The sequence below is a fragment of the Oculina patagonica genome, chromosome 9, assembly GCF_052425735.1.
Source record: "Oculina patagonica isolate OP01 chromosome 9, crgOcupat, whole genome shotgun sequence".
In the NCBI taxonomy this organism is placed as follows: Eukaryota; Metazoa; Cnidaria; class Anthozoa; order Scleractinia; family Oculinidae; genus Oculina; species Oculina patagonica.
Window position 1 is genome coordinate 4,121,766 of NC_135766.1, and position 25,822 is coordinate 4,147,587.

At 37.1% G+C, this 25,822-nt stretch overlaps 1 protein-coding gene across 2 annotated transcripts in view; it reads right to left on the reverse strand.

Annotated features, from left to right (window-relative positions):
• Positions 1-5,448: 5,448 nt before the first annotated feature.
• The window catches only part of LOC144665201 (uncharacterized), a 34,774-nt gene continuing 14,400 nt past the window's right edge, over positions 5,449-25,822 (reverse strand). The window contains exons 13-17 of one of the 2 annotated variants that reach the window (XM_078526388.1): positions 25,210-25,584; positions 24,392-24,514; positions 23,320-23,442; positions 22,179-22,310; positions 5,449-5,899 (exon numbers count right to left, since the gene is read on the reverse strand). In XM_078526388.1, coding sequence (XP_078382514.1) covers positions 5,538-5,899; positions 22,179-22,310; positions 23,320-23,442; positions 24,392-24,514; positions 25,210-25,584 — 1,115 coding nt within the window. In that variant the 3' untranslated portion in view covers positions 5,449-5,537. Of the gene's footprint in view, positions 5,900-19,620; positions 20,031-22,178; positions 22,311-23,319; positions 23,443-24,391; positions 24,515-25,209; positions 25,585-25,822 lie in introns of those variants that run through there. The other variant, XM_078526389.1, reaches the window with a different exon arrangement.

Sequence of the window (25,822 nt, forward strand, 5' to 3'; positions counted from 1 at the left end):
AGATATGTAAAAGCTAGAGTTTTTTCAATCACTGCTGGTGTTTTTCGTACACATATGTACGATTGCCGGTTAAAGGGTTAATACAGCCACCTTGTAATCTTTCTTCAGAAATTTTCCACTCAAAGGCATTTAATTTATTAATACAGCCACCTCGTAATCTTTCTCCAGAAATTGCTGTTCTCAATTTATATTTTTTCTCTTTTTGTTTCTGTTGTTCTGCTCAAAACCAGAGTGGGGTCCTGTCTTTGTCCCTATCACCCCTGAAAATCGAAACAATGTGAAACATTGGCAAAAGTAAAGGCTACTCCCACGCCCCACCGCCCGTACCGCGAGTAATATTGTCCTTTGCCCAAATCTCGGCTATTCACAGTGATACCTGATGACGGCTTCTCGATCGCAATCATGTTCATTCTAGAGGAAAAATAATTCGATGGAATATTAAGCTAAGCAGTTGTCGTTTTCTCGTCAAGATTTCATTGTACTCCCTTTATCGCAAACGGAAGTAAAAACAAAACACAAACATACTAATCCTTCTTATTTTTTTTATATTTTTTTTTATTCACCTATATCCTTATAAAACAATAAGCGTTACAAGAATTTTTTCAGTTACGAGATGTTTCGAACTTTGTTGTTTGAAATAATTTCTACAGTAGCAAGCTGACGGGCTAACAAAAAAATGAGGTTCAGTGAAAGGTCAGAAAAAAATTGCGTTCAGTTAATGGCACCTTTAATAGGCCATTGTTTTAATTATTTGAATACATGTCAGTTATTTCACGGAACGTTCTGGAAACGGTACAAATACTACCAATTTATGATTGGTTGAAAAAGTACCAGTAAGCAATACTATGTCTCGTAAACAAATTTCTCTAGGACACTTGAAATTAAAAAAAAAAGATACAGGAACGCCCAGTCTCACAGTGTCTTTTTCTTTATTGAAGCGTTGGGGGCGGGGGGGGGGGGGGGGGGGTGTCATGGCGAGAGTTACTTTATCTTAAAACCACAGGTAACCAAAGCGTACTATAAGTTTTATACGGATTAAAATCGAGCGTACTATCGGCGTTAGTATGGATTTAAAAATAGGTTGAAAATATCTCCTTTTCATTTCCATACGCACGATTTTGGTTTCAACGGTCTATGTGTGATAGGCCGTTGAAACCAAAACCGCGCGAATGGTAAGATTTCAAGCTTTATTGCAGCAATTCAAAGGAAAAAGGAGGTATTTTCAACTTATTTTCAAATCCATACAAACGCTCGTAGTATGCTCCATTTCAAATATATTCTCTTTTTTCCAATTGCCCAATATGCACTTTGTTTGCCCCCCAATTTTGCATAACCTATTGTTTTGGAAATATGCAGTCCTCCCAAGAGAATTTGAAAACAATAGTTTCTACATCAACATCTACATCTACATTTATTAAGTTGATAACATCGTTTAAGACATCACATCAACTATAAGAGTACAAAATAACAAAAACAAAATATACATGTATAAATAAGATATAAAAATACTTAGTTACAATTTACCTGTTTACATGCTTCCCTAAATTTAATTTAAAATTCGATAATGACTTGCAATTCACTAAGTCAGCGGGCAGCAAGTTCCATTCTGTTATTGATCTAGGAAAAAAAGAAAACTTAAAAACGTCCTTAGAAACTTTTGGCATCCTATACTTAAAAGCATGGCTATTGCGTGTTCTTTTTTTACTGTTTGGTATTAAGTGATTTTCCGTAGTTATGTCTACTAGGTTATGACTAAGTTTGTACATTAGAGTCAGTCTGTTTTTCTTTCGTCTTGTCTCTAGCGTGTCCCATTTCAAATCAGATAACATGTCTGTCACGCTAGCTGTTTTGTTGAAGTTTTGAAGGCAAAAACGGGCAGCTTTTCTTTGAACTCTCTCCAGGGTTGAAATGTCTTTTTTGTGGTGTGGGTCCCACGAGGCACTTGCGTACTCCAATTTGGGTCGGACGATGCTGGTATAGGCCGTTTCGCGTACTTTCCTGGGGCAGTTCCAGAGATTTCTCTTGATCAGCCCCAAGGACCGACTTGCCTTGCTTGAGATAGATGAGATATGTTCAGACCACTTTAGTTTACTGTCAACTTGCTCAAGTTTGGACCCACAGAAAGTATATGTCCGTTGAGGAGGACTTTGCTTATTTGAAATGCAGATGATGTTGCATTTAGAAGGGTTAAATTCCATTTGCCACTCGTTTTGCCAGATTTCTAATTTATTGAGGTCGTCTTGGAGATTGTCGTAATCTGAGTCTTCAACCCCCACACCGTATAAAAGGGTGTCATCGGCAAACAGCTTAACTGTAGAGGTTAGACCGTTTGGCAGGTCGTTGATGTACGTTAGGAACAACAGTGGGCCTAATACTGACCCTTGTGGTACACCCGAGGTCACTGGGGAGGAGGTAGATGTTGCACCCTCACAGATGACAGTTTGTACCCTCTTAGTGAGAAAGGATTCCATCCAGGACAAAAGGTTACCATGGATACCGTAACGCTCCAGCTTCATTAGTAAGCGTTGGTGTGGAACTTTATCAAAGGCTTTCGAAAAGTCTAACACAGCAGCATGAATAGATTTGTTTTGTTGTAGAGAACTTGTAATGTCATGAATAGTAAGTATTAATTGAAGTTCTGTAGATCTTTTTGATCTGAAGCCATGCTGACAGTCTGATAGTATGTTATAATGATCAAAATGTTTCATCACATGGCTGTGTACAATATGTTCGAGGATTTTCGATGCTATGCAGGTTAGAGATATGGGTCTGTAGTTGGAAGGATCGGACTTTTTCCCTTTTTTAAAGACACCACATACATTTGCCGATTTCCATCTATATGGTACGGTTCCACTCACGATAGAATCCTGGAAGATATTAGTTAGGATAGGAGCAATTTCGACTGCGTATTCTTTTAGAAACCACGGTGGAATGGCATCAGGTCCAGAAGCTTTATTTGTCTTCAACAGCGATAACTGCTTTGCAACGCCATTAATGGTGATAGACAGACTGTCAATAGCTGGTATTCTGTCATATTCAATATCTGGGATGTTTGATAAGTCTTCCTGAGTAAAGACACTTACGAACTGATTGTTTAACAAGTCAGCCTTTGATTTGTTATCGCTAATTATGGAACCATTTATTTCGAAATCTGCAATCCCCAGCTCTTCTTTGTTCAGTTGTTTGATATAGGACCAGAATCGCTTAGGGTTTTCTTCGATAGCTTCCCCTAAATAATCAGAAATATATGCATTCCTTGCTTCTTTAAGACTTTTGTGCATTTGTTTTCTAGCCACGCGGAATGCCTCCCAATCATTACGATTTCCAGATGATTTTGCTTTATTATAGAGCCTTTGTTTACGCCTGGCAAGACGTTTCAAAGAGTGATTGAACCATGGTAGATTATATCGTGAGCTAGTCCACTTTGAGGGGATGCAAGAATCCATTATACGGTGGATGTTGTCTTCGAAGCAGCTCCAATTATCGTCGATTGAATTAAAGCCCCGTGTATCCATATGAAGAGATAGATTTGTTAGTTCTTCTTAAATGCGAGTAGAGTCGGCTTTCTAAAGTCGATGCAAAATTTGGGGGCCAAACAAAGTGTATTATGGGCAATTGAAAAATAGAGAATACAAACCTTTATAGTACGCTTTGGTTACCTGTGATAAAACTGCTACAAATGTACCATTAGTAAACTTCAAATGCCCTTCTTATAAAATAGCTAAATACAAGTATTTTATAGCAAAATATACTAAAGATAATAAGATTCAATATATACATAGTACTCTTCCATGTACGGTATCTATTAGTCTTATAATCGATGATAAATGGAAACATAAATTTCCGGGTGGTGCGTGGCACTTGTAAAAGTACAAAGTTAAAAAGAAGTTATCACTAAATGAGGAGTAAGTGCCTTTGAAACAATTCACAGTTCTGGAAACGTATGGAACGGTCGCTTGGTCATATCAACCTCGCGAGAAAGACAGCGAAATACTGGTATTTATGACCTATAGCGGGGAAGGTGGGCGGGGCTATGAGAGCCGGGCTATGAGAGCCGGGCATAGGAAGGGTTTTTGATAGCAACAAGAGAAAATCAATTATTTGGCCGTAAAGGGGAAGGGGACTTTTGACCGGTCTAGTGGACTTTCTAATAGAATTTTATTAAAATTGAGTAACTCTTTTGACGATCCACAAATGCCCGTTTTGAAGCAATCGAACCAAAAATATCAGCTAAGTTGAAATGCGCCCGGCTCTCATAGCCCCGCCCACCTTCCCCGCTATAGGTCATAAATACCAGTATTTCGCTGTCTTTCTCGCGAGGTTGATATGACCAAGTAGATAACTAAGATTTTTTAAAGGTTTTTGTTATCGGCGTTTCGTTTTGTACCACCGCTGGAAGGAACAAGTTTTTTAATGGAATGGAGGAGGTATGATAAATGAATACTTATATTAATGAATAACTTATATATTTCCGACTTGAATTTGTTTTTGTTCTATTAATATAGTAAAAACCCGCGAGTAAGAACCTATTGTTTTTCAGATTAGACTAAACAGGTTCTTACATAAAGGGTTTTAACACAAATTTAGGCTAATTAGGTTCTTAATAGGTTCTTAATTTCTGAGGAAAAAATTCAATGTTGTTAAATAGAGATTTTAGTAGAACTCCGCCATTTTCTTGTATAATTAAAATTTGTATTACATGGCATCTGGGGTAATAAGACTTAAGTATAGGTTACGTATCTCCAAAGAGGATCCAGAATGTTGACTTTTCATATTTTCCACATTTAATCAATTTTAGAAAATAAGAACCTGTTTTCAAATGTTAGGCTTAATATAGGTTCTTATAAAAATGGCATCTAATTTGCAACTTTTAGCCTAATAGGTTTTTCAATGTTAGTTTCTTACTCGCGGTTTTTGCTGTATATGGCTTTTTTGGTCGGTTGGTCAGTTTTTTGACCATATTTTCCTAAGACCGCTTAATTATTTTTCTCCCAATCAGGTAAAACATGCTTTCGATACGGTTGGACTTATTTTTTCCTAGGTGAGGGCCATAAGAGGAAAGAGTGTGTCAAAAGAATGGAAACAACAGTGCTATAGCGGCCTTTTTGTCTTAATCAAAATACCAAGTAACATAAGAAGCAAACCAAGTTTAGCAAGTTTTAAGAAGGCCATATTTGATTATTTTAAGGACAGCTACAAACATTTAGATCGTTTCAGTATCTTCTAGTTTCATTCCGTTTATATTAATTTCGTCTGTTTTTAGGGTAATTTATACTTATTTTTTTTTATTTTAGCGTATTTTAACGAATTTTTAATTCTTAATTCTTAATTGTATTATATATTAGAGGGCCACTGGTTTTTCAGTTTTTTACTGTCATGTGTCTACCCTCATTAAATAAAGTTGATTATTATTATTATCATAAATCACAACAACAGTCTGAATTCTAAGTAAGCAAGGGACATGAGAAATATAAGGTTTTTTCTTGTTTTTGTTCATATTTGAGGTTTACTGCATACATTATAACTTAATGTTTGATTTAGTCAGTGCCACAGTAGCGGTATTGACAGCCCGGTGTACCATTGAAGTAATAGACATAGAAAGGACCGCAGTTTCTCACTTGAATGTTGGTGGAACTCCAACAGCAGTTTGAAATCCAGTGAAAGCAGACCTGCCTGGTTGCTTTGCCGTCAGCGACTGTAGGATGTCCACCATTTAACCAGCCGGTTGCGTCAGTGCCACACTTGCTTTCAGGTGGACATGAAGTAGGCATTCTAGTGCTCGCAGATCCTTGAAAACGGAACCAGCCAGGACCAAGTTCACTGTCACATAAGCTGTTGGTGCTATTGGAGTAGGTAATCTTTCTATCAGCACTGGTCAGATTTTGGTAGTTTTGACATTCTGAGGAACAAAGAAGAAATGAGAGTCAGTGGAGGATGGCAAGTGAGTAAACAAATTAAGAAGAGAAAACAACAATCGACGTGTCCTTTTTTGGTTTGTTTATAGTTAAAAAAAGCCTTTAATTTCACCGGTCATGTACTGTCACTACAGTAGAACCCCGGTAACTCGAACTCGGATAACTCGAACAACCCCGCTAACTCGAACTAACTTCCATTTTTCCCTTGGACCCACTTTTCAGTCATTTTTACTCGGTTAACTCGAAAACCCCGCTAACTCGAACTGTTTTTCGTTTCCCTTCATGATCAGAGTTCGAGTTACCGGGGTTCAACTGTATTTTCATTTCTACGACCAAGAAATAAAAGCGGCAGATCAGTTCACAATAAATTCAAGCACAGTAAGAATAACATTTTTATCATGTGTGTCACGCTAAGCATGCACGGACTTTTGTAACTCGATGACATCGAATTTTAGGCTAAAATACCTAAAATCCTAAATCATGCGAATTTTTGCTCGATTCGGGTTGCTTTTGCTCCATAAATTGCAATTACAGGAAAAAAGCGCCTTAGGAAGATTTTTGACCTGTTCTCTTAAGCTAAAATACCTAAAATCCTAAATCATGCGAATTTTTGCTCTATTCGGGATGCTTTTGCTCCATAAATTTCAATTACATGAAAAAAGCGCTTAGGAAGATTTTTAACCTGTTCTCTTAACATGTGGATCATATGTACAGTTGACATTTATTTTGTTACTATAAAATTTACCTTAAGGGAACAATTCAGCGACTGCTAGCTGCAAGTAAAATGTGCTATTTTAGTTTTGTTTTTTGTTTGCTTGTTTATTTATTTTAGATGTGTTCAAATAACTGTTTTGTGTAAACTTGCGTCTAATTTTTATTATTATTTATTATTATTTTTAAGTTTGTTTTTGAATTACCTGTTTATTCCTTCTTCCACAATAAACAGGTAAAATCATGTAGCACATCGCTTTAATTTAACTAAAAAAATCAACACCAGAAAGTACAACAAAAGGTAACGGTACTAATCATTTAAACTTTTATAAACTTAAAATTAAGATGCCACTTTTGTTTTCAGTAATAATGCGTTTGAATTGCTAAAAATGGGCGCTTTTCATTTGTGTGGAGAAACCGGTGAGAACGTTCCGGCAAATGAAACAGAGCAATTTTTCAGCAAATACAATGGTACGGGACGAGCGTGTAGAGTGGAAAAACCATAGTTGATTTCCCACCGGAACAGCCGCGTATTTCATCCAGGAGCATGGTAATAGTGCGAAAAAGAAAAATGGTACAGTGATATCCCGAGCATTCCGGTTAAAACAAGCAAAGAGGAAAACCTCTGAAAGTATTCTTTTTTAATCCCAACATATTTTCCAGTGGGAAGGAACGTTTAATTTGATTTTTCACCCGAATAACTGGTTTCTCCGTACAAATGTAAAGTGCTCAATTAATATTTTTTGAACAAACGGACTGTTCCTAGACTATAACACTTTCTTTTAATCACAGTGGTCCAGTCTTCCCTGTCACCCTTATAGGCGTACCGTGGGCATTTTTTACCAGGAGGGGGCGGTGTACCAATTGGCCAAAAAATTTTCGTAAGTTGCCCAAATTTTTACGAAACAGTCGAAAACAAAAGGAGGGTTATACGATGCACTAGCATAGGCCTGCATATGAAGTGAAAATACTCTTACATATGAATTTATCATATGAGCACATAAGAGACGTTCCCATGCTCCTCGTTCCAAGCCTTCCTAGCCCCCAGCCAGTACGCCTGAATAAATTGACAAGCGTCCCCACTCTTTAGCAGTCAAGGTGCTGGCGATAGGCAATGTTACCAATTCATGTATATATTTCCGTATTCTTTAAGCACATAAGGAAGTATGCGTGTTGAACTCATTTTGTTGCTTTGAAATTTTCTATTTCGAACTACACTCATGTGCAGGAATTGTGGCCAGGATAGAGGCTACTTTTTGGAGATCACAGCATGTGTCTCTGCTCGAACGGTTCATCAGTTGTTCCTAAACAAAATACTACTTTTTTTATCTCAACCTCCCGCAACCTAAGCTGATGGTCACATGCCAATAATGTTCTCAATAATGAATTCAAAATATGCAAAATAAATCTGTTTTCAATGCTACATATGTACATACTCCAGAGCTAAACTCATGGGCTATGAACTAACTAATAAATATATACATGTGATCACTGTGTAGCTGCCAAATAAGTAAAATTTGCAAGTCCTGTGCAATGGCGGTGGCATGGATATAAAATCCGCTAACATTGATAAACTTGCGATGGCCGAGCAAATCAAAACAATTTTAAAAACAAATTATGTAAAGAGGAGGTACAAAACCGACGACACACTTGCAATTTGTCCAGACTGCCTCGCACAGGTAAAACAACCAATTTGAGTTTTGAATTGTATCAACATAAAAACAACAATAATTTACAAGGCTATTTTCATAACAATACATGCCATACCTGTGGCAGCCACTGATATCATGATCACCTCTTTTCTCTTCTCAATGAACTATGTTATCATCTTAATAATCTCTGTAGTATGAAATAATCTTGCACTTAGGCTCTTAGACTTCCACTTATTTTGTTGTCTTTTAAAATCATCCCCAATGCCTACATCTCCACTAATTCTGTTACCATCAGGCTGTAAACAAACCAATCTGTCTCAAATAGTAACTTTAGCTGTAAAGCCCTTTAAAAGTGATAAATGTGAAGAAAGGAAAAAAATAGCTCTTTTCCACGCAGTAAATAAATCAACAATACTCGCTGCATCTAATTTCGAAGCGATAAACTACTGTCTGCTTAAAAAATATAAAATAATTAAAAGATATACTATTCTTTTCCCTCTCTTCCTGAACTTGGCGAAGATGTTGAGACCAGGCTGTCTTTTAACGATTTCCCTTTCTTTGATCAGATTTATACCGATTCTTGCTGAGCCTTTGAATGGACAACAATCATAATAACTCCTGAAATACTTTTTGTTTCACGTGTTACAAGCGGTTACGTACAAGTTCAGCACATTCGGGAGGGAAAACAGCTTCGAAAGCAATTGTTGAGGCAGAAATGTTTTCTCGATCTCACATGATTCCTTCTTTGGATATTGTGGGGTAAATTGAGTCTGCGCAGTAGTGATATCAGTCACAGAGATGATAATAACGCAAAACAATTTTTCATCACCGCCAAGAAAGTTTTAAGAAACAAATTGATCGTTCTTGAGTTCTGTACACACTTTTGTCAAGAGAAAAGAACCACGATAATGGAAAACTACTAAGGATGAAGGTACAAAAGGAATTTTGGCGCATAACAGTTGCTTTGTTGTATTTTGGTGCCAAGAAATGTTTAGCTGTTAGACAGGCTATTTTGTTCCATATCACAACATTTTGTGGGACTACGATGCATTGGTAAATAGTCTGCCTTCTAACAACCCAAGCCAATTCTCAGGTATGTCTTAGATAAACATCTACATGTGTGTTTAAACGAGAATTGAGAAAATTTGGAGTTATACCACATGGAATTGGCCGGAGGAACTTGACAATTCTCGGCAGAATGCAGTTAGTTAAGACCTTTGTTATCCCTATCTTTATGTATCGAGCTGGTTTGGTAAGCGTTCACAAAGACATAATCAAAGAAGGAAACAAATTAATATTTCAGTTTATTTGGAAAGGAAAAAGTTAAGCGTTCAATCCTTATAAGTGACCAAGAAAGCGGCGGTTTGACTGAACCACATTTAGAATCAATTATTACAACTCAACGACTAGTCTGATGCAAAAAGTTTTTGAAACTCAACGGAGTAGTTGAAAATTAATTATCTTACATTATTTAAATCCAATTGGAGGTAAATTGTTTTTTGATTGCGTCTTTGATATTAAAAAATTGCCTATAAAGTTGCCTAAATTTTATGAAGAATGTTTGAAACATTTAGCAGAATTTTCAGCAGCCACTGAAGTAACCGATTAAGAAACAGACAGGAATAAATTGCTAAAGTTGTCATATGGAATAATAAGTACAACTGCGTTGACGGAAAAACTGATTTCCACCATTTTTTCTGTCGTTAAATCGTTTCAGACCCACGCGGCTCTGTTGGCTCCTTTGTCACGATCACGCAAGATTTGGCCATTACGAGGTTGCGCAGGGGACTAGGGCGAGTTTTTAATTTTAAGCAATCGTTAATCTGACACCTTCACATGAAAGGACTCGGTGAGATTGGTCATTTGACCAAGTTTGACGCTTTTAGGATGAATTTAATTTTTATTTCTTATACACGTTTTTATACTTAAAGTCCTGTTAATTAAATAATCATGATATTTTTAGCTTTTAAATTTTTAACTTTTATAACTTCATTTTGTGCATGTATTAATATTTTAGCTCAGTAGATTTAATTTAGTTAGGTATTTTTATATTTTAGCATAGTGATTGTTAAGAGCACAGGTTTCCTACGGTCAAACATATGTCGGTAAGAGTCCTTAAATGGATTTCGCTCATACTCTTGCCATGGGTAGGTCTCAATATGAAATAAATCACAGTATACTTTGTTTGGCTAAATATCGATTTGTTTTCGAGAAAATCGATAATTCTAAAATCTAGCAAAATTGACGCTTTCGGAGCTCAAAATTTATGCCGAGTTTGTTAGCTTCGCGTCGAAAAATTAAGCACTCTGGAAGAAAAATACCTATTTAATATCGAAGAATAACATTAAATTAGTACGTCGAAAGCAATTTCTGCTCTTGAAGTCCTTTTATCTACAAAATATAATTAAGTTTATTCGACACACTTTTGATTTAATTCAAAATAGGTCAAACTTATCGCTTTATTTAAGTATGAGCGAAGCGAAATAAATGGCCGAAAATTTGGTACTAGACAGATAAATGATTGTTCTTTTCGATACTAAAAGGATTTCCTAGGGAAATGATTTAGTGCGATGCTTTCAGATCTCAAAGTTGCTTAAAATTCGTTAATTTAACCGACCGTGACATTGTTGATCTTATCAACATTATGTAAACAATCCACGCAAAGGTTAATTTTCCCCATGTAAACTTCAACTGAGTAAAATAAAAACATAGACTTGCTTACCGTGGTGTTCGCTGATACATTGTAAATCCTGTTTTCCTCATTTACGACAAAACCTAAGCCCTCGGCGAAGCTGTTATCCTATTTTCTTGACGCGCCATTTGTAACTGATTTCCACGTCTTGAAGTGACAGTTCTTTTCCATGCATTCTTGAAAACAGTCCATTCTTAACTGATCAGTGTAAACAGGAATACGAAGTACTTTGCTTTAAATCAACTTAAAGCTTAGCAGCAGTGGTAGATAAATCGATACGACCGGCGAATCTTCGTTTCGAAAACCGCCATTTGAGATTTGTCGGCCCAGTTGTCCTGCGGTATGCAGATAATTAATTCACACTTGAGTAACTTCCGGCACATGAAATCGACAACCACCGTGACCAGATAGCACCTAACCTGCGATCAGGCTTACCCCTCCACCGCGAGAAAAATAACACCTGATCGCAGGTTAGATAGCACCCTCCTTTTCGAAATATTGGTCGAGGCACTATTTTTATCATTTTAACATAAGCTCTCAGTGAAAAACTTTTAAGCTGAACTTGCAATAAAGTTTCACTTCAGTTAGCCACCGTTCGGGAGAGTTGTTAAATGGTTGCATGAAATCCGGGTAGAAAGTTCTTCTGTTGCGTTGCTTCGCTTTGTTTCATATTTTTTATCCAGTTCTTACCCTTGTTCAAATTCTTGCCTCTTCTTCAGTGGAAAATTTGAAACGACGTTAAAATCCGAACTGATCTGTAAATAGTGTGAAATAATAAAAAATCTAATCTAAAAAATCTAAATCTAGTTGGAGCCGGTCCCGAAGGTACCCGTTTCAGAGAGAGTTGGCTGTACACAAAACCTTAGATGGCGTCGTTGGATCCGTCTCCCGTGAATGTCAGTTAAAAATATATATTCTGTGTAGTCTAGCCTGTAAACAAGCTCTCCTTCTTTCTCCTGTGGAGGATTGGGCGAAATAAAAACGGGAATGAAAGGTGGGGAAGGGGTGGAGGAAAAAGGGACCATATATCATGTATATGCAGTTGTAATACCAGTCACGGTAAACAATTTATAATAAAACGCTGAACATTTATGACTGTTTACGCCAAGGTGTATATTGGTGTAAAAATAAAGGAAAGGGTGCTTTTCACTTCATTAGATTAAAGCTAGGTGAAGAAAAGTACACGTAATCAGAAGTTTGTTATGGACTTCTGACGTGATGCCATTTTTTGTATTTATTTCTGCAAAGTACAACAAAGCATTTATACCAAAGTAGCATTATTTAAAAAAAAAAATGAGCATAATTACAGTTGAGCATTATATCGGACAAAAAACAAGCATTGTTAGAAGCATAACATTCCCTTTTTACCAGCGTAATTGGAAGGGCCTCTGGTATTCAGTTAGAAAGAACTTGCATTCAAAAGATACCGCGTTCTAGAAACAAGTCGCCCCGTTTTGGCTGCTGATATTTTGGAACTTTTGTGTGTTCAAAATACCATATCTCGTTCTAGATATCGTCTGATATTGAAAATCCCGTTCTAGATCGGGAACCCAAAGCCACGACCTCATTGGACGGCACAGAGCCGTTTTGGGGGAATACCCCAGCTTCGACAACTCCTTCCTAATAAAGTTCGCCTATTGAATTGAGAATTATGGTGATTATTAAGTTATTACTTTATATCTCTTGTTGTTTGGAAACTTGAGTCGTATTATAATTAAACGTCTTATTTACGAAGGAATAGACTGCGGATAATATTTGAAACTTAAACCGTTTTTCACCTAATAGCTTCCAAATCAACTCAAAAACACACCGGAAAACAGGTTTAAAAACAAAATATTTATATAATGACCATGATATTTTTAATACATTTGGGTCCCCTGACGGCGAGGCGCTTGTCTCTCCCCGCAAGCTCTGGCGGGGGGCACCTTCCCTTGTTTACGCCGGACCCCAACAGAATATATATATGGTCATATTTTTTAACATTCACGGAAGACGGATCCAACGATAACATCTTAGATTTTGCTTTCACCTGTTTTGCCTTGACCTAATCAAGAACTTGGACAAAGGCAAGAACAAAAAAAACTATAAAGCGAAGCAACGCAACAGAAGAACCTTATGGTGGATTTCCACTGACGCGTAATTTTTTACGTGCGTGAAAAAATTAGAGACAATGTATGAACGGCCTGCGTAAACGTGTACGCAAACCGTTCATACATTGTCTCTAATTTTTTTACGCACGTAAAAAATTACGCGTCAGTGGAAATCCACCTTTAGACCCGGGAGTTAAAAGCGCTGTCATGCAACTATTTAGCAACTTTCACAAACGGTGGCTACCTGAAGTGAAACTTAATTACATGTTCAGCCCAAACGTTTTTCATTTAGAGCTTATATTAATATAGCAATAGTATGGTGCCTCAACCAATACTATACCAAAACGCAGGGTGCTATCTGGTCACGGCGGTTGTCGATTTCATGTGCCGGAAGTTACGCAAATGTGAAACACATTATTTGCACACCGCAGGGCCTACAAAACTCAAATAGCAGTTTTCGAAAAGAAGATTTGCCGGCCGAATCGATTTATCAACCACTGCTGCTGTCTGGAACGTTTCGGTCCGATTTTCGGATAGGATAATTATGTCTTCTGTTTACACGGGGCCGTTCTGGAACCGGTGCGGGACGGAACCAAAACTAGACCTGCTATTTTGCAGGTCAAGTTATGGAACCGTTCCGGACCGGTTCCAGAACCGTCCTGTGTAAACACATGGATCGGTGCCAAACGCTTCCGTGTAAACAGAGGCCGATCCGGTCCGGTCCAGTTCGGAACGGCTCCGGTCCGGTCCCGTGTAAACGTAGCCTAGCTGGTTAGAGTATAAAAATGACTGAAAAAACGGCAAGGACAGGACCAACACCAGGTGTCCGTCTTATAGAGATCTTCAATAAGGGAGAGTTGACTCTACAACTCTTTTGCCTCAGCCTAATCAAGAATTTGAACAAGGGTAAGAACTGGATAAAAATATGCAGCAAAGCGAAGCAACGCAACAGAAGAACTTTCGACCCGGAAGTTAAAAGCGCTTTCATGCAACCATTTAACAACTCTCTCGAACGGTGGCTTACTGAAGTGAAACTTAATTACAAGTTCAGCCCAAAAAATTTTCATTGAGAGCTTATGTTAAAATAATAAAAATAATGCCTCAACCAATACACCAAAAAGCAGGGTGCTATCTGGTCGCGGTGGTTGTCGATTTCATGTGCCGGAAGTTACTCAAGTGTGAATTAATTATCTGCATACCGCAGGACAACTGGGCCGACAAATCTCAAATGGCGGTTTTCGAAACGAAGATTCGCCGGTCGTATCGATTTATCTACCACTGCTGCTAAGCTTTAAGTTGATTTAAAGCAAAGTACTTCGTATTCCTGTTTACACTGATCAGTTAAGAATGGACTGTTTTCAAGAATGCATGGAAAAGAACTGTCACTTCAAGACGTGGAAATCAGTTACAAATGGCGCGTCAAGAAAATAGGATAACAGCTTCGCCGAGGGCTTAGGTTTTGCCGTAAATGAGGAAAACAGGTTTTACAATGTATCAGCGAACACCACGGTAAGCAAGTCTATGTTTTTATTTTGCTCAGTTGAAGTTCACATGGGGAAAATTAACCTTTGCGTGGATTGTTTACATAATGTTGATAAGATCAACAATGTCACGGTCGGTTAAATTAACGAATTTTAAGCAACTTTGAGATCTGAAAGCATCGCACTAAATCATTTCCCTAGGAAATCCTTTTAGTATCGAAAAGAACAATCATTTATCTGTCTAGTACCAAATTTTCGGCCATTTATTTCGCTTCGCTCATACTTAAATAAAGCGATAAGTTTGACCTATTTTGAATTAAATCAAAAGTGTGTCGAATAAACTTAATTATATTTTGTAGATAAAAGGACTTCAAGAGCAGAAATTGCTTTCGACGTACTAATTTGATGTTATTCTTCGATATTAAATAGGTATTTTTCTTCCAGAGTGCTTTATTTTTCGACGCGAAGCTAACAAACTCGGCATAAATTTTGAGCTCCGAAAGCGTCAATTTTGCTGGATTTTAGAATTATCGATTTTCTCGAAAACAAATCGATATTTAGCCAAACAAAGTATACTGTGATTTATTTCATATAAAGGCCTACCCATGGTAAGAGAATGAGCGAAATCCGTAACAGAGCTCTTGCCAAGAATTTTCATTTTTGTTTGAAATTTGTGCATATGTCCTCTTAAGCGCCATGAAAGATTAGCTAAATAGCGCTATATAAATGATTATTATTATTATTATTATTATTATTATTATTATTATTATTATTATTATTATTTTTATTATTATTATTATTATTATTATTATTATTACAGAGACGAAGTTATGGGCCTTGAAACGTGGTTTAAAATCCATACAAACGTCTCTTATTTTGAGACAGCGTCCCCCCAAACCATATAAACTCTTATATTTTTTATGATTTTTGTGATACTTTTTAAAATGGGCAAACATAGTGATTTTCATCTTAGTTTCTTTCACATAATGGGTCTTTGGCACTCTGTTCTCTGTTTAGAGTGAAATGTATAATTTTGTTTCATTCCAGTGTTTTACCAGAAGAGAGGGCTGAATAATCACATAGCGAAACCAGAGACCACTTGTATATGTCCAAGTTATTTAAAACTACCATTACGACAGACTCACGGGATCGCTTGCTTGTAGCTATGTAGCTAATAATTCACCTATTTTAAAAATATTTACTAATACTCTGCGCTCTGTGTGAAATATTTATTTTTGTGTTATTCAAGCGTTTGGCTCGGAGCGAGTACAAGTCGTACACAATTTACCCGAAACGTGTTGAATAGTTGCTAAACAACAACTTGTTTTCTGGATATTCCAATTTTTGTTTTGGGTTTATTTTGGGATCCGAAACGAAAATTGGAAGCCCAGCAAGAATGTGTCAAGGCACAGGAAATACTTCATCGCGCCAGGGGATTACCCGCTGAATCGCACAGTCAGGTATGCTCGTCAGACGACGCTGAACGGAGAAATACAATGGAATAGCCTTAGTCTACTCTTTATTTTGGCGTGAAATAGACTTCTTTTTAATGCCATTCACAAATGCGTAAGCAGGAATTTATCCGGCCAGGCAAGAGATGACGTGATGAAGGACATTCATCTTACGCTATTCCAATAAAATGTTTCGTTTCCCATCGCCCCGTCTCTTGTGATGGTGGGTCGGTCGGTCGGGCAAAAAAAAAAAAAAAAAAAAAAAAAGGAATGAACACTTTAAGGGGTATGGGCTATTTTAGAAACCAGGAGATCCAGAACTGAAAGATTTTTTTTTTCAGTCGATCTCGCTGAGAATGTTCGAACAATCGCTAATGCCCTTGGCACGAAACAGCCTTTGAAAAACTTAGTATCGATGTTAATTAAAGACAAGGACATCACATCATACCAATTGTTGTTAATAAAACAAGATCGTGTGCTTGTTAATTAAAGAACTTGCCTCTTTGACTAGTGAATCTGGAATTTTTTTTTTTTTTTTTTTTTACATTTCGAAAAAAATGGGTCGGTCGGGCGATGGGAAACGAAACATTTTATTGGGATGGCCTTATGCACACTTCTTGATTCAGGCAAACACGAATTGTGTGTTTCTCAAGTGACTGCAATTTTAAAGATTTTTTATTGTCTGGCGACGTGCATATGTTTAGTTTAGTTATTCGAAATCGTTGTCTCTCCTTCTAAAAATTGTAACGAAGATTTTATGGAAGATTCCGAAAGATTAACTTGATTTTCCATGTCTGAAGATTCTGTGAACTGTTTTGCGCATGTCGGTTAGTGTCGCTTGTATGTACGTTTACGCATGAATTGAGAAGTCAATTAAATCGACTTTAAATGGTTTCCTTTTGAAAATCTTGAGATCGCTTGATGTTGAGATCACTTCGTGTGCATATACTATATATTTTCGTGTGCAAATCGATGTGAATAGCTGTCTACAGCTATTCACATCGATTTCAAAGAATAATTGTTAAGGCCATCCCAATAAAATGTTTCGTTTGCCATCGCCCCGTCTCTTGTGATGGTGGGTCGGTCGGTCGGGCGAAAAAAAAAAAAAGAATGAATACTTTAATGGGTCTAGGTTCATTTAAGAAGCCAAGAGATGAAGAACCAAAAGATTTTGTTTCAGTCGATCTCGCTGAGAATGTTGGAACAAACAATAATGCCCTTTGCACGAAACACCCTTTGAAAAACTTACTATCGATGTTAATTAAAGACAAGGACTTCACGTAATACCAATTGCTGTTAATAAAACAAGATCGTGTGCTTGTAAATTAAAGTACTTTCCTCTTGGACTAGTGAATCTGGATTTTTTTTTTACATTTTGAAAAAATGGGTCGGTCGGGCGATGGGAAACGAAACATTTTATTGGGATGGCCTAAAAAGAAAAAAAAAAACAGTCGTACAAATTAACCTGTTTTCTCCCAGGTTATTTCTGATTCTTAAGGACGAAAAAAGTTCCGTTTTTCTTGCTTTTCCTTTGCCTCCCGGGCTCCTTCATAAGCGTGTTTGCTCTAGCTATACTATTTGAAGTATTCATGATATGAAAGTCCAAAATAACACCCAAAAATCCTTAGTCTTCTTCAGAATTTTTTCCCCGAAATTTCCATTCTTATAATTTTCACCCCTCTCGTCTCAGATCAAACAGGGGTAAAGAACAATGGTAATTTTCTTTTTATTGAATTGCGTTTTCGAAAATAATCTCAAACAGAGTGTTGTTATTTGATTTATTGGGAAAAAACACACTTTTTATAGGAAAGATATTTTTGATAGGAAAAAAGAGGACTTGGTGTTTTTCATTTCGACCACTGAATTAATTGTTTTTTTTTTGGAGGAGATATTTTCAAAGAGGAAAACGAGGACTGGGAACCTTCTATTTCGTTCACTGAATTCAAGAGAAGAATCTCAAAATTAATAAAACAAAGTTTGCTTTATTTGAACGTTTTCATGGTTACAAAGTCATTTCATTAGTACAGGAACTAAGGTTTATTTCTAACAAAACGTAAAAGAATACACGATAAACTATGAATATCATTTATTTTATAGATGGAACCTTCCAGTTCCCAGGTCCACTTAATAGAAGTTGCGCTTTCATTTTGAGTTTTTAAAAAGAACAACACAAAAATCAGCTTCAGTCGAAAGAAAGCCGGGCATAATCTTTAGTTACCATACTATACTGTCTCGTCCACTTTATTCACCAATGATTTAACTTATATATGTAGCAAGAAGCTTCATTTCTTAATTTCATTCAAGCTACTATATTTTCGAAATGTCTTTAACTATTTTTTGCTCGGGATTTTCTATGGTTTTATGTTCCAATTTATCGAAGTTTTGTATTGAATAGTAGCGCTTTAAAAGACGATGTAGACTGAACACAAACTGGAGGTAACAAATAAAATGGTTTCGATTATTTTTTCTTCAATATCGCTTTTATTGCCACAATTCTATTATTCTGTAGCTGAATGTTATTACAGAAAGGTAAATTAAGTATGGAAGAAGCGAAAAAAATAATAGAAATAAGACGGCGAGGCGATCTTAGAGCTTGCCACTTATAATATACTGCTGTATAAGGAACTTTCTAATGCTTCACTTGAAGGAGTCAATTATAAAAAAATAATAATTATTATATATATTTACCATAACGGCATCGCGTAACCACTTAGCACTCGGAAAAAAACTTCTAATTATTACTTTGATTTATTAATAGTTTATTTTAATCTGATAACATGTAATGGTTCATAGGCGTTGCATAGATGTAATCAGGCGATCACATAAACGTTCTATATAATTGTTATTATGTCGATTCACTGCTTTAACCCTCAGACAAAAACGTGAGATAGGGGGTGTGGGTTTCCCACCTCAAAGTTAGAAGCTGTTTATTTATCCTTCACTACTGTTACTTTATGCTTCACAGTTATTTGTTTCCAGTTTTTAATGTTGTCTTCGCAACTGCGTTTTGCCTTCAGTACCTAAGCAGGTTCAGTGTTTTTTTTTTCATACGATAACTGTTTGGTGTTTGCTTAATCGATTTTTTACTGTTTTGTTTGACGTATTGATATATTGATATATTGGTGGATTGCATGAGGTCCTTCCATGCTATCTTGCAAAGTAAGCTCTGGAGTATCTATGGAAGATATACTACTTAAAGGGGCTTTGTCACGGATTTGACCAGATTTTTGAACAGGCAAAATTTATGTTTATGTTGCAGGAAAACTAAAAATCATAGTCCATTTTTATTACAAACTGCTACATTAGAGCACTTAAACTGTTAACAAGCGTCTTTGGCTGCGGATGGCTAAGACAGAAATGAAGTACAACTTAAAAAATTAAGGCTTTTTGTTGTTCTCGCGCATCTTAAAAAAAAAATCGATATTTACAGCCGTAGCGTGATTTCTATCAGCAAATCAAGGTTATATCTTCCTTTAGATGGTTCAAGAAAATGTTTTACATGGGTTAGGTTGCCTGCCACCAATTTAAGCGCAGATTAGACCAAAAATCGGCTAAATCCCCGTGACGTAGCTCCTTTAATAACAACGAAAACCAAAGGGGAAAGTTAACCTTCTCCCTTCACCCTTTGCATAGCCGTGGGGTATGAGTTTGCATTTACGTCCGAGGGTTAAAGTTAGATTTAGTCTGTGCTACAGTAGCGTAGGTCACAGGTAGGTGTCCTACTTAGGTAATAAACATAGTAAGAGCCGCAGTTCCTCAGTTGAATATTGTTGTACCAGAGACAACAGTTTGAGCTCCAGTGATAGCAGACCTGCCTCGATACTTGGCCATCAGCGACTGTTGGGTGCCCACCGTTTAACCAGCCGGGTGCGTCCGTTTGACACTTGTGTGTAGGTGGACATGAAGTAGGCATTCTAGTACCCGCGGATCCTTGGAAACGATACCAACCAGAACTAAGTGAACTGTCACATTTATCGGTTGGGTGGTAGTAGGTTATCTTTCTGTCCACGCTGTTAAAAACTTGGTAGTTTTGACATTCTGTTAAATAGAGAGTATAATTAAATCAAGCGAGTCGTGCATTTCAGCAAATCATCATCGTCATGATCATCATTTACTATACATGATTTACAGTCGTACTTTGCCTGCTGTTGAACATATTTTTTCAGCGTCTTATACTCTGTGCGGCTTTTAAGTTTCACGTAAAGCTAAAAAAACTTACGGACAAGCCCAACGTGAATCAACGGGTCAAACACATAATCAGGCGTCTAGATATTCGATTGTTTCTGAGCAGTTGCACGTGCATTTTGTATTTCTGCTATTATTTTACATATAAATATATATTGTAACGGCACGCTTTAGAATTCAAAAACTTGTTCTGATAATCGTTACACAGATGATAACGGATTGAAAGCCGATTCTCAGTGTTGCTGATGTCTCAAGAAAAAATTTTCCTTGAAGCTTATGAAAATTAAAACAAACTATGTTCTTAATCTCTTTTTACCATTTTATTTTTAAGCCTTCTTTTTTAACTTGATTTTACAGATTTAGATTGCTGAATGTTTAGCAAAGCGGAGGATTGAAAGGGGGACACCAATCCGTCAATCCGTGCTGTTTTTTTTTGGCCAAATCCGTTAATCCGTCACTATTTTCGTTCAAATACGAATCCGTGGCATAACCTGAAGACTTTATGTGGTATAGTTCCACTTCGACGGACGGTAGACACTGTTTTTAGTGCTTCTTAAAGTTTCGTTATTTTGCTTGTTTTAATGACAATTTTGCGAAAAAAGCGGTGGATACCGACCAAAGTGATCAGGACTTCGTTTTATTATCAACGATCAGAGCTTCCTGAAAGGTAGTTAGTTCGCGATCCTCATTGTTTTTGATTAAATCCGCTCGATGTATCACAAAAAACGTAATCCCGACGCGTATTTAGGCCACATCCGTCTATAAGCGAACATATTCCCCCCTCTCATTGTAATAGTGTGTGGAGTCATGTTATCAGAGTAACCATGGTGGCGGAAAGTGCGTCCTCACATCTTTGGAACATTAATACCGCTGCCCTTTTTATGCTTTGACGTACAAGGTGGCCGGGGGGGGGGGGGGGAGGGGGTACACCACCCCCTTGAGGTTTTTCAGGAAAAGGCGATTTACTCTATAACTCTAAAACTTTTAGTGCCTTTTATTTGTCAACTATGTGTCCATGACTTTTGACGTTGCCATGGCAACTTACAATTTTCAATACAATACAAATTACAATACAAACTTTAATGTGACTTCATAATAACGCAATGCAACTTCATAATAACAAGCGGTTTTTCTGAAAATTGGACAAAAATTTTCTGAACATTGGAGCCATTCCTGTACCTCGAGTCTACGCTCCGTACAACGCAGACTTGACGAAACGAGGGACTCTTGAAAGTTCCGTTGCGGAATCGATTTTGATTGGTTATAAAAACAATAAAAATGACCGATATTGAGACACCAAGGAGCTCCTTGAGTCATGCTTTTGAAAGCTAGACATGCCAATTCAACAAGAAGTCCGATGTTTTTTTGACTTCCAATCAGGACTTTTCAGGCTCGCTCGTTTTCAGACCGTTGGTCAAGGGGAACTAAGAATCTGGGTACAAGGTTGCAGTGTAACAGGAACTCAACATGCACACACAGTGTTCGTTTGCAAATATCTCCAAATAACTAATACAAATTGTGTTTTACTACATGTTTCATTTATGTTTATACGGTGGCAGTTCTAATACTGTTAACAAAACAAACAAACAAAACAAAACAAATGTACACCGTTCATTGTCTTGATTGGAAAACATAATTACGTCCCGTCTTGTGCTTCAGCGTTTTCTTAATTTATTTTATCAGCTTATGTTTTATACCATGCCAATAACAATGTCTGTGCTCTTGTCAGCGTTTATAGTATTTATATTGAAATGAATAAATGTCATTATAAGAAAGACGAAAATTATGAAAAAAAGGAAGCCAGAATACTGAATATTAAATGTAATAACACCAAAATTGTGGACTTTTCTCGCCTAGTGAGTTTTATGTTTGTGTTTTGTCAATTTAGGGTATTTCGTTAAAGGAAGTAACATTTGAAAACAACATTGTATCACAAAATAAAGTAAATTGAGCTTCACGGATTTACTTTAAAGCAAAACAGAAATAACGTGGAATATTTACCTGCAACTAAGTTGCAAGTTTTTCCATCTCCAGTGTAAGGCTGGTTACACGAACATGTGAAGGATCCTACAGTGTTTGTACATGAAGCTAAACTGTGACAGTCATGTACACCGCTGTCACACTCATCAATATCTGTGGACATTAAAAAAAAAAAAAAGAACGAAAAACATAACGTCAGTTGCTTAGTTCATATTCATAAATTATTATATTTGTTATGTTCAGAAGTAGGATATTTTAATGAGCACACGCTATCATGTTTTTCATATACGCGTTGTGGTAAAATAAACCGTGTAGATTAGAAATCGTTAAAGGAAAGCAGTCACGGTTGCAGTAACCTGTATTGAACAATGACCCCCTTATTAATTGGTGCTTCCCAAGATACGAAATCTGCATAAGGAAATAACGTACTTTGCAATAGTGATAAATTCAATCATTTATTCTAAACACCAATATGGCCGCAGTGGCACAGTTGTACGATTTGAAGCTCTTATGACTATTCTTTTAATTAAACATTTAGACATACGCGTAATTGTCTTTGAATCAAAAATATCGACTTGCCACTTAAATGGCTTTATTAACCATCTGAAGTCATTCTGCGGTGTGTTTTCTCCCACAGAGACTAAATTTCTGCTTTTAAAAGATCTAATTAAGAGAACAGCGAAGTGGCAAAAGCAAATGGCGGACGAAGAACTCGAATTCTACTTCGCACGTTTTAACTTGACGAGGTCCGTCCACTTTTTCCTTCTTGCCTTCGCTTCTGTTCGATCATCGCCAAAAACTGGAAACTTGTGCAACGCATTATCTTCTTTGCATTTGGAGTATTAGAACATCCCGCAATATCACATCTATCTGCATATTTACGCCGTCAAAAACTACTCGCGATTACTAAAGTAATACTTACTTTAAATGGCGGCAAGATTTCGCGCTTCCTGACATGATAACGTCCCAGCCCGTGCTAAAACCCAGACTCTTTTTTGTGTTGACACGCGTTCAGCTTCTTTCGGCGCGGCTGAAGCGAGAACTTTAAAGCTCGATTTGGCAGCGAAGAAGTGGCGGAATCCAAAAATTTGTTTACGCAATATAGAGATACACAGAAACCCTGTAGGCTGTATAGACACATAAAACACAAATGAAAACTCACCAGTACAACTTTTGCCATCCCCTGAATAGCCAGCTTTACATGTGCAAGTGTGAGATCCATGATTGTTGCTACAGACAGCATTGACGTCGCAACTGTGAGAGTTGGAAGAGCACTCGTCTATATCTAAAACAGTCAGTTAAACAAAAAAAATAGCGCATAAATGTTAGAGCTATCGCCGTTGTATGGCCTAACCATTTCTCGGTTTCTCAGAACTGTTGCATATGGACCGTTAACTTACTTACTTTCTAAATTCATTAACAAATACTCGATCTGCTGTCGGGATGTTTGTAATCCCCAGCTTCTAAGCCATCATCGAAATGCATGAAAAAAAAAACTAAATAGTAATGAACTATCACAGGACTAGAGATTTCTTTGGCAGCCTAATTGTCCTACTTATATCGATACTTGCATGTAAATAGATCCAAAACGCGGCTTTTAGTCTAATGAAAACATGGCATCAGTATTTGATGTGGCTTTTGACGCCGCGGTGTGTGCGGTATTCCTATTTATGAACCACTAAATGAACGCACGTGAACGGTGACAGATATTTGAAAAAAAAAAAAAAAAAAAAAAAAAACATAACAGAACAAAACAAAACTAACTAACCCAAGTAATATTTGTAATCTCATAACACTCGCCTTAACAGGCGCGAGTGAAAGTTCACTGTGCATAATACACAGAAATAACATTTCCCAACTCTAAGTATATTTTCGCTACGAGAACGTTTTTTTTTTCTTTCATGAAACGTCCCTGTCAGGACGACGACGAAAGTAAAATTTTCTGATGTTACAAATAATTAAAACAGCGTGAAAGTGTATATGCAGTCAACTCTCTCTAAACAGACATCTCTATAAAGAAGGACCACTCTATAAGACGGACACCTGGTGTTGGTCCCATCCCTGCCGTTTTTCAGTCATTTCACTGTAACAAAACTCCCTCTAAGACGGACACCTCTCTAAGACGGGCTGTTTGAGCCGCTCCCGAAGGTGTCCGTTTTAAAGAGAGTTGAATGTATTCTTTGGAAGTCACTTCTTTGATCAATCCTCAATATATTTTTTGTTTGTTTTCTTACCATTACAAGTTTGTCCGTCTCCTGTATATCCAGCTCTACACGAACAAGAATATGAGCCCACGGTATTTATGCAATCTGCATTGACGTCACAGGTATAGGTGTGAGTACTGCACTCGTCCAGATCTGCAATAAATCAAGTACAACAGTGAATAGTTTTATTCAAAAAGAAAGAAAGAAAGAAAATACACGAAGGAAAAAGAATTAAATCTCACTAAGTAAAGTATTGATTTTAAAACGGGTGTAATCAATCAACCCCAACTGTAAATGGTTTGATAGCGCATAGTTATGTTATGGCGATGCCAACAACACAGGGTTTTTCTTTCGATTCTTGAGTAGCCTAGAACCTTAAGAGGACTACTAGAAGTAGTGAGTCTTGAAAGTACATTTCTTTGTGTGGGTCACTGTAAAATATGTGGACTCTAAGAGCCTTTACGGATAAACAGTTTCTTGCCAGGTACATGTTCCCTTGTCTGACATGTTCTTCTTGTTAGGATTTAACTATAAAGGTTTTTTCAACCAAACAATTTATCAATCGTTCAACTGATCTACCGATGATGGGACTGACTGATAGATTTGTAAAATGTCACAAGCAAGGGTGAATCATTAATATTGCGAATCATTTTTGCGCATATACCGTAAAACTTCGGTTATAAACCCTGGGCTTCTACAGGAATTTTAAGGTGTTAGCTGTTCTTTTAATAGTGTCCGTATTTTGTATTCACCGCAAAGGTAACAAACGTATCTACCTTAACCAATATACTGATCAGTCAGTAAACAAATTACAATTAACCAGTGAAACATTGCAAAGAGATTTTTACCTGTAAAACAAGTATAGTTAAAACAGCTGTCACAAGGAACATCGTTCCAGGTGTATCCATGCCTGGCCCCGAGAGTGTGCACACAGTCTTCATTGTTCCAGTCATTCGGTTGTTGTGGCGCCCAGAACCTGAAACTGGTAAGTTCTTTATTCGTCCACACGAACGAACCCTCCACACTTCGATCATTCAATCCAAGCCATGATCTTTCTCCATTGTGCTGGTGTTGTATGTACACATTTTCTTGCTGGTTATGAACTGTGACTAGATCAGAGTTCATCGCAGAGCAATTTGACTCGGCGTTCAGCCACGAGGCGCAGATGGGGCTTGCAAAATAGCAATAACCGCCAAAGTAATTCCATCCGGGATGACAAACATCTGTTGATGTAAAGAGAAGCCAATTATGTGATTTGACTTGTCGTATATGTATATCTTTAGGGCCATGATCCTTTTGTTTATATTTTGATCTCTTCACGTGCGTTGGTATTTAAGTTGCCCTCCTACGACTAGTTCTGCTTTATTTTTTGTAAAATAAATTTCTAACAATCAAGTTAAACAAAAGGTCAAACTCAAAAATTGCATTTATAGCGATACAAGACATATTCATCGCGATAAT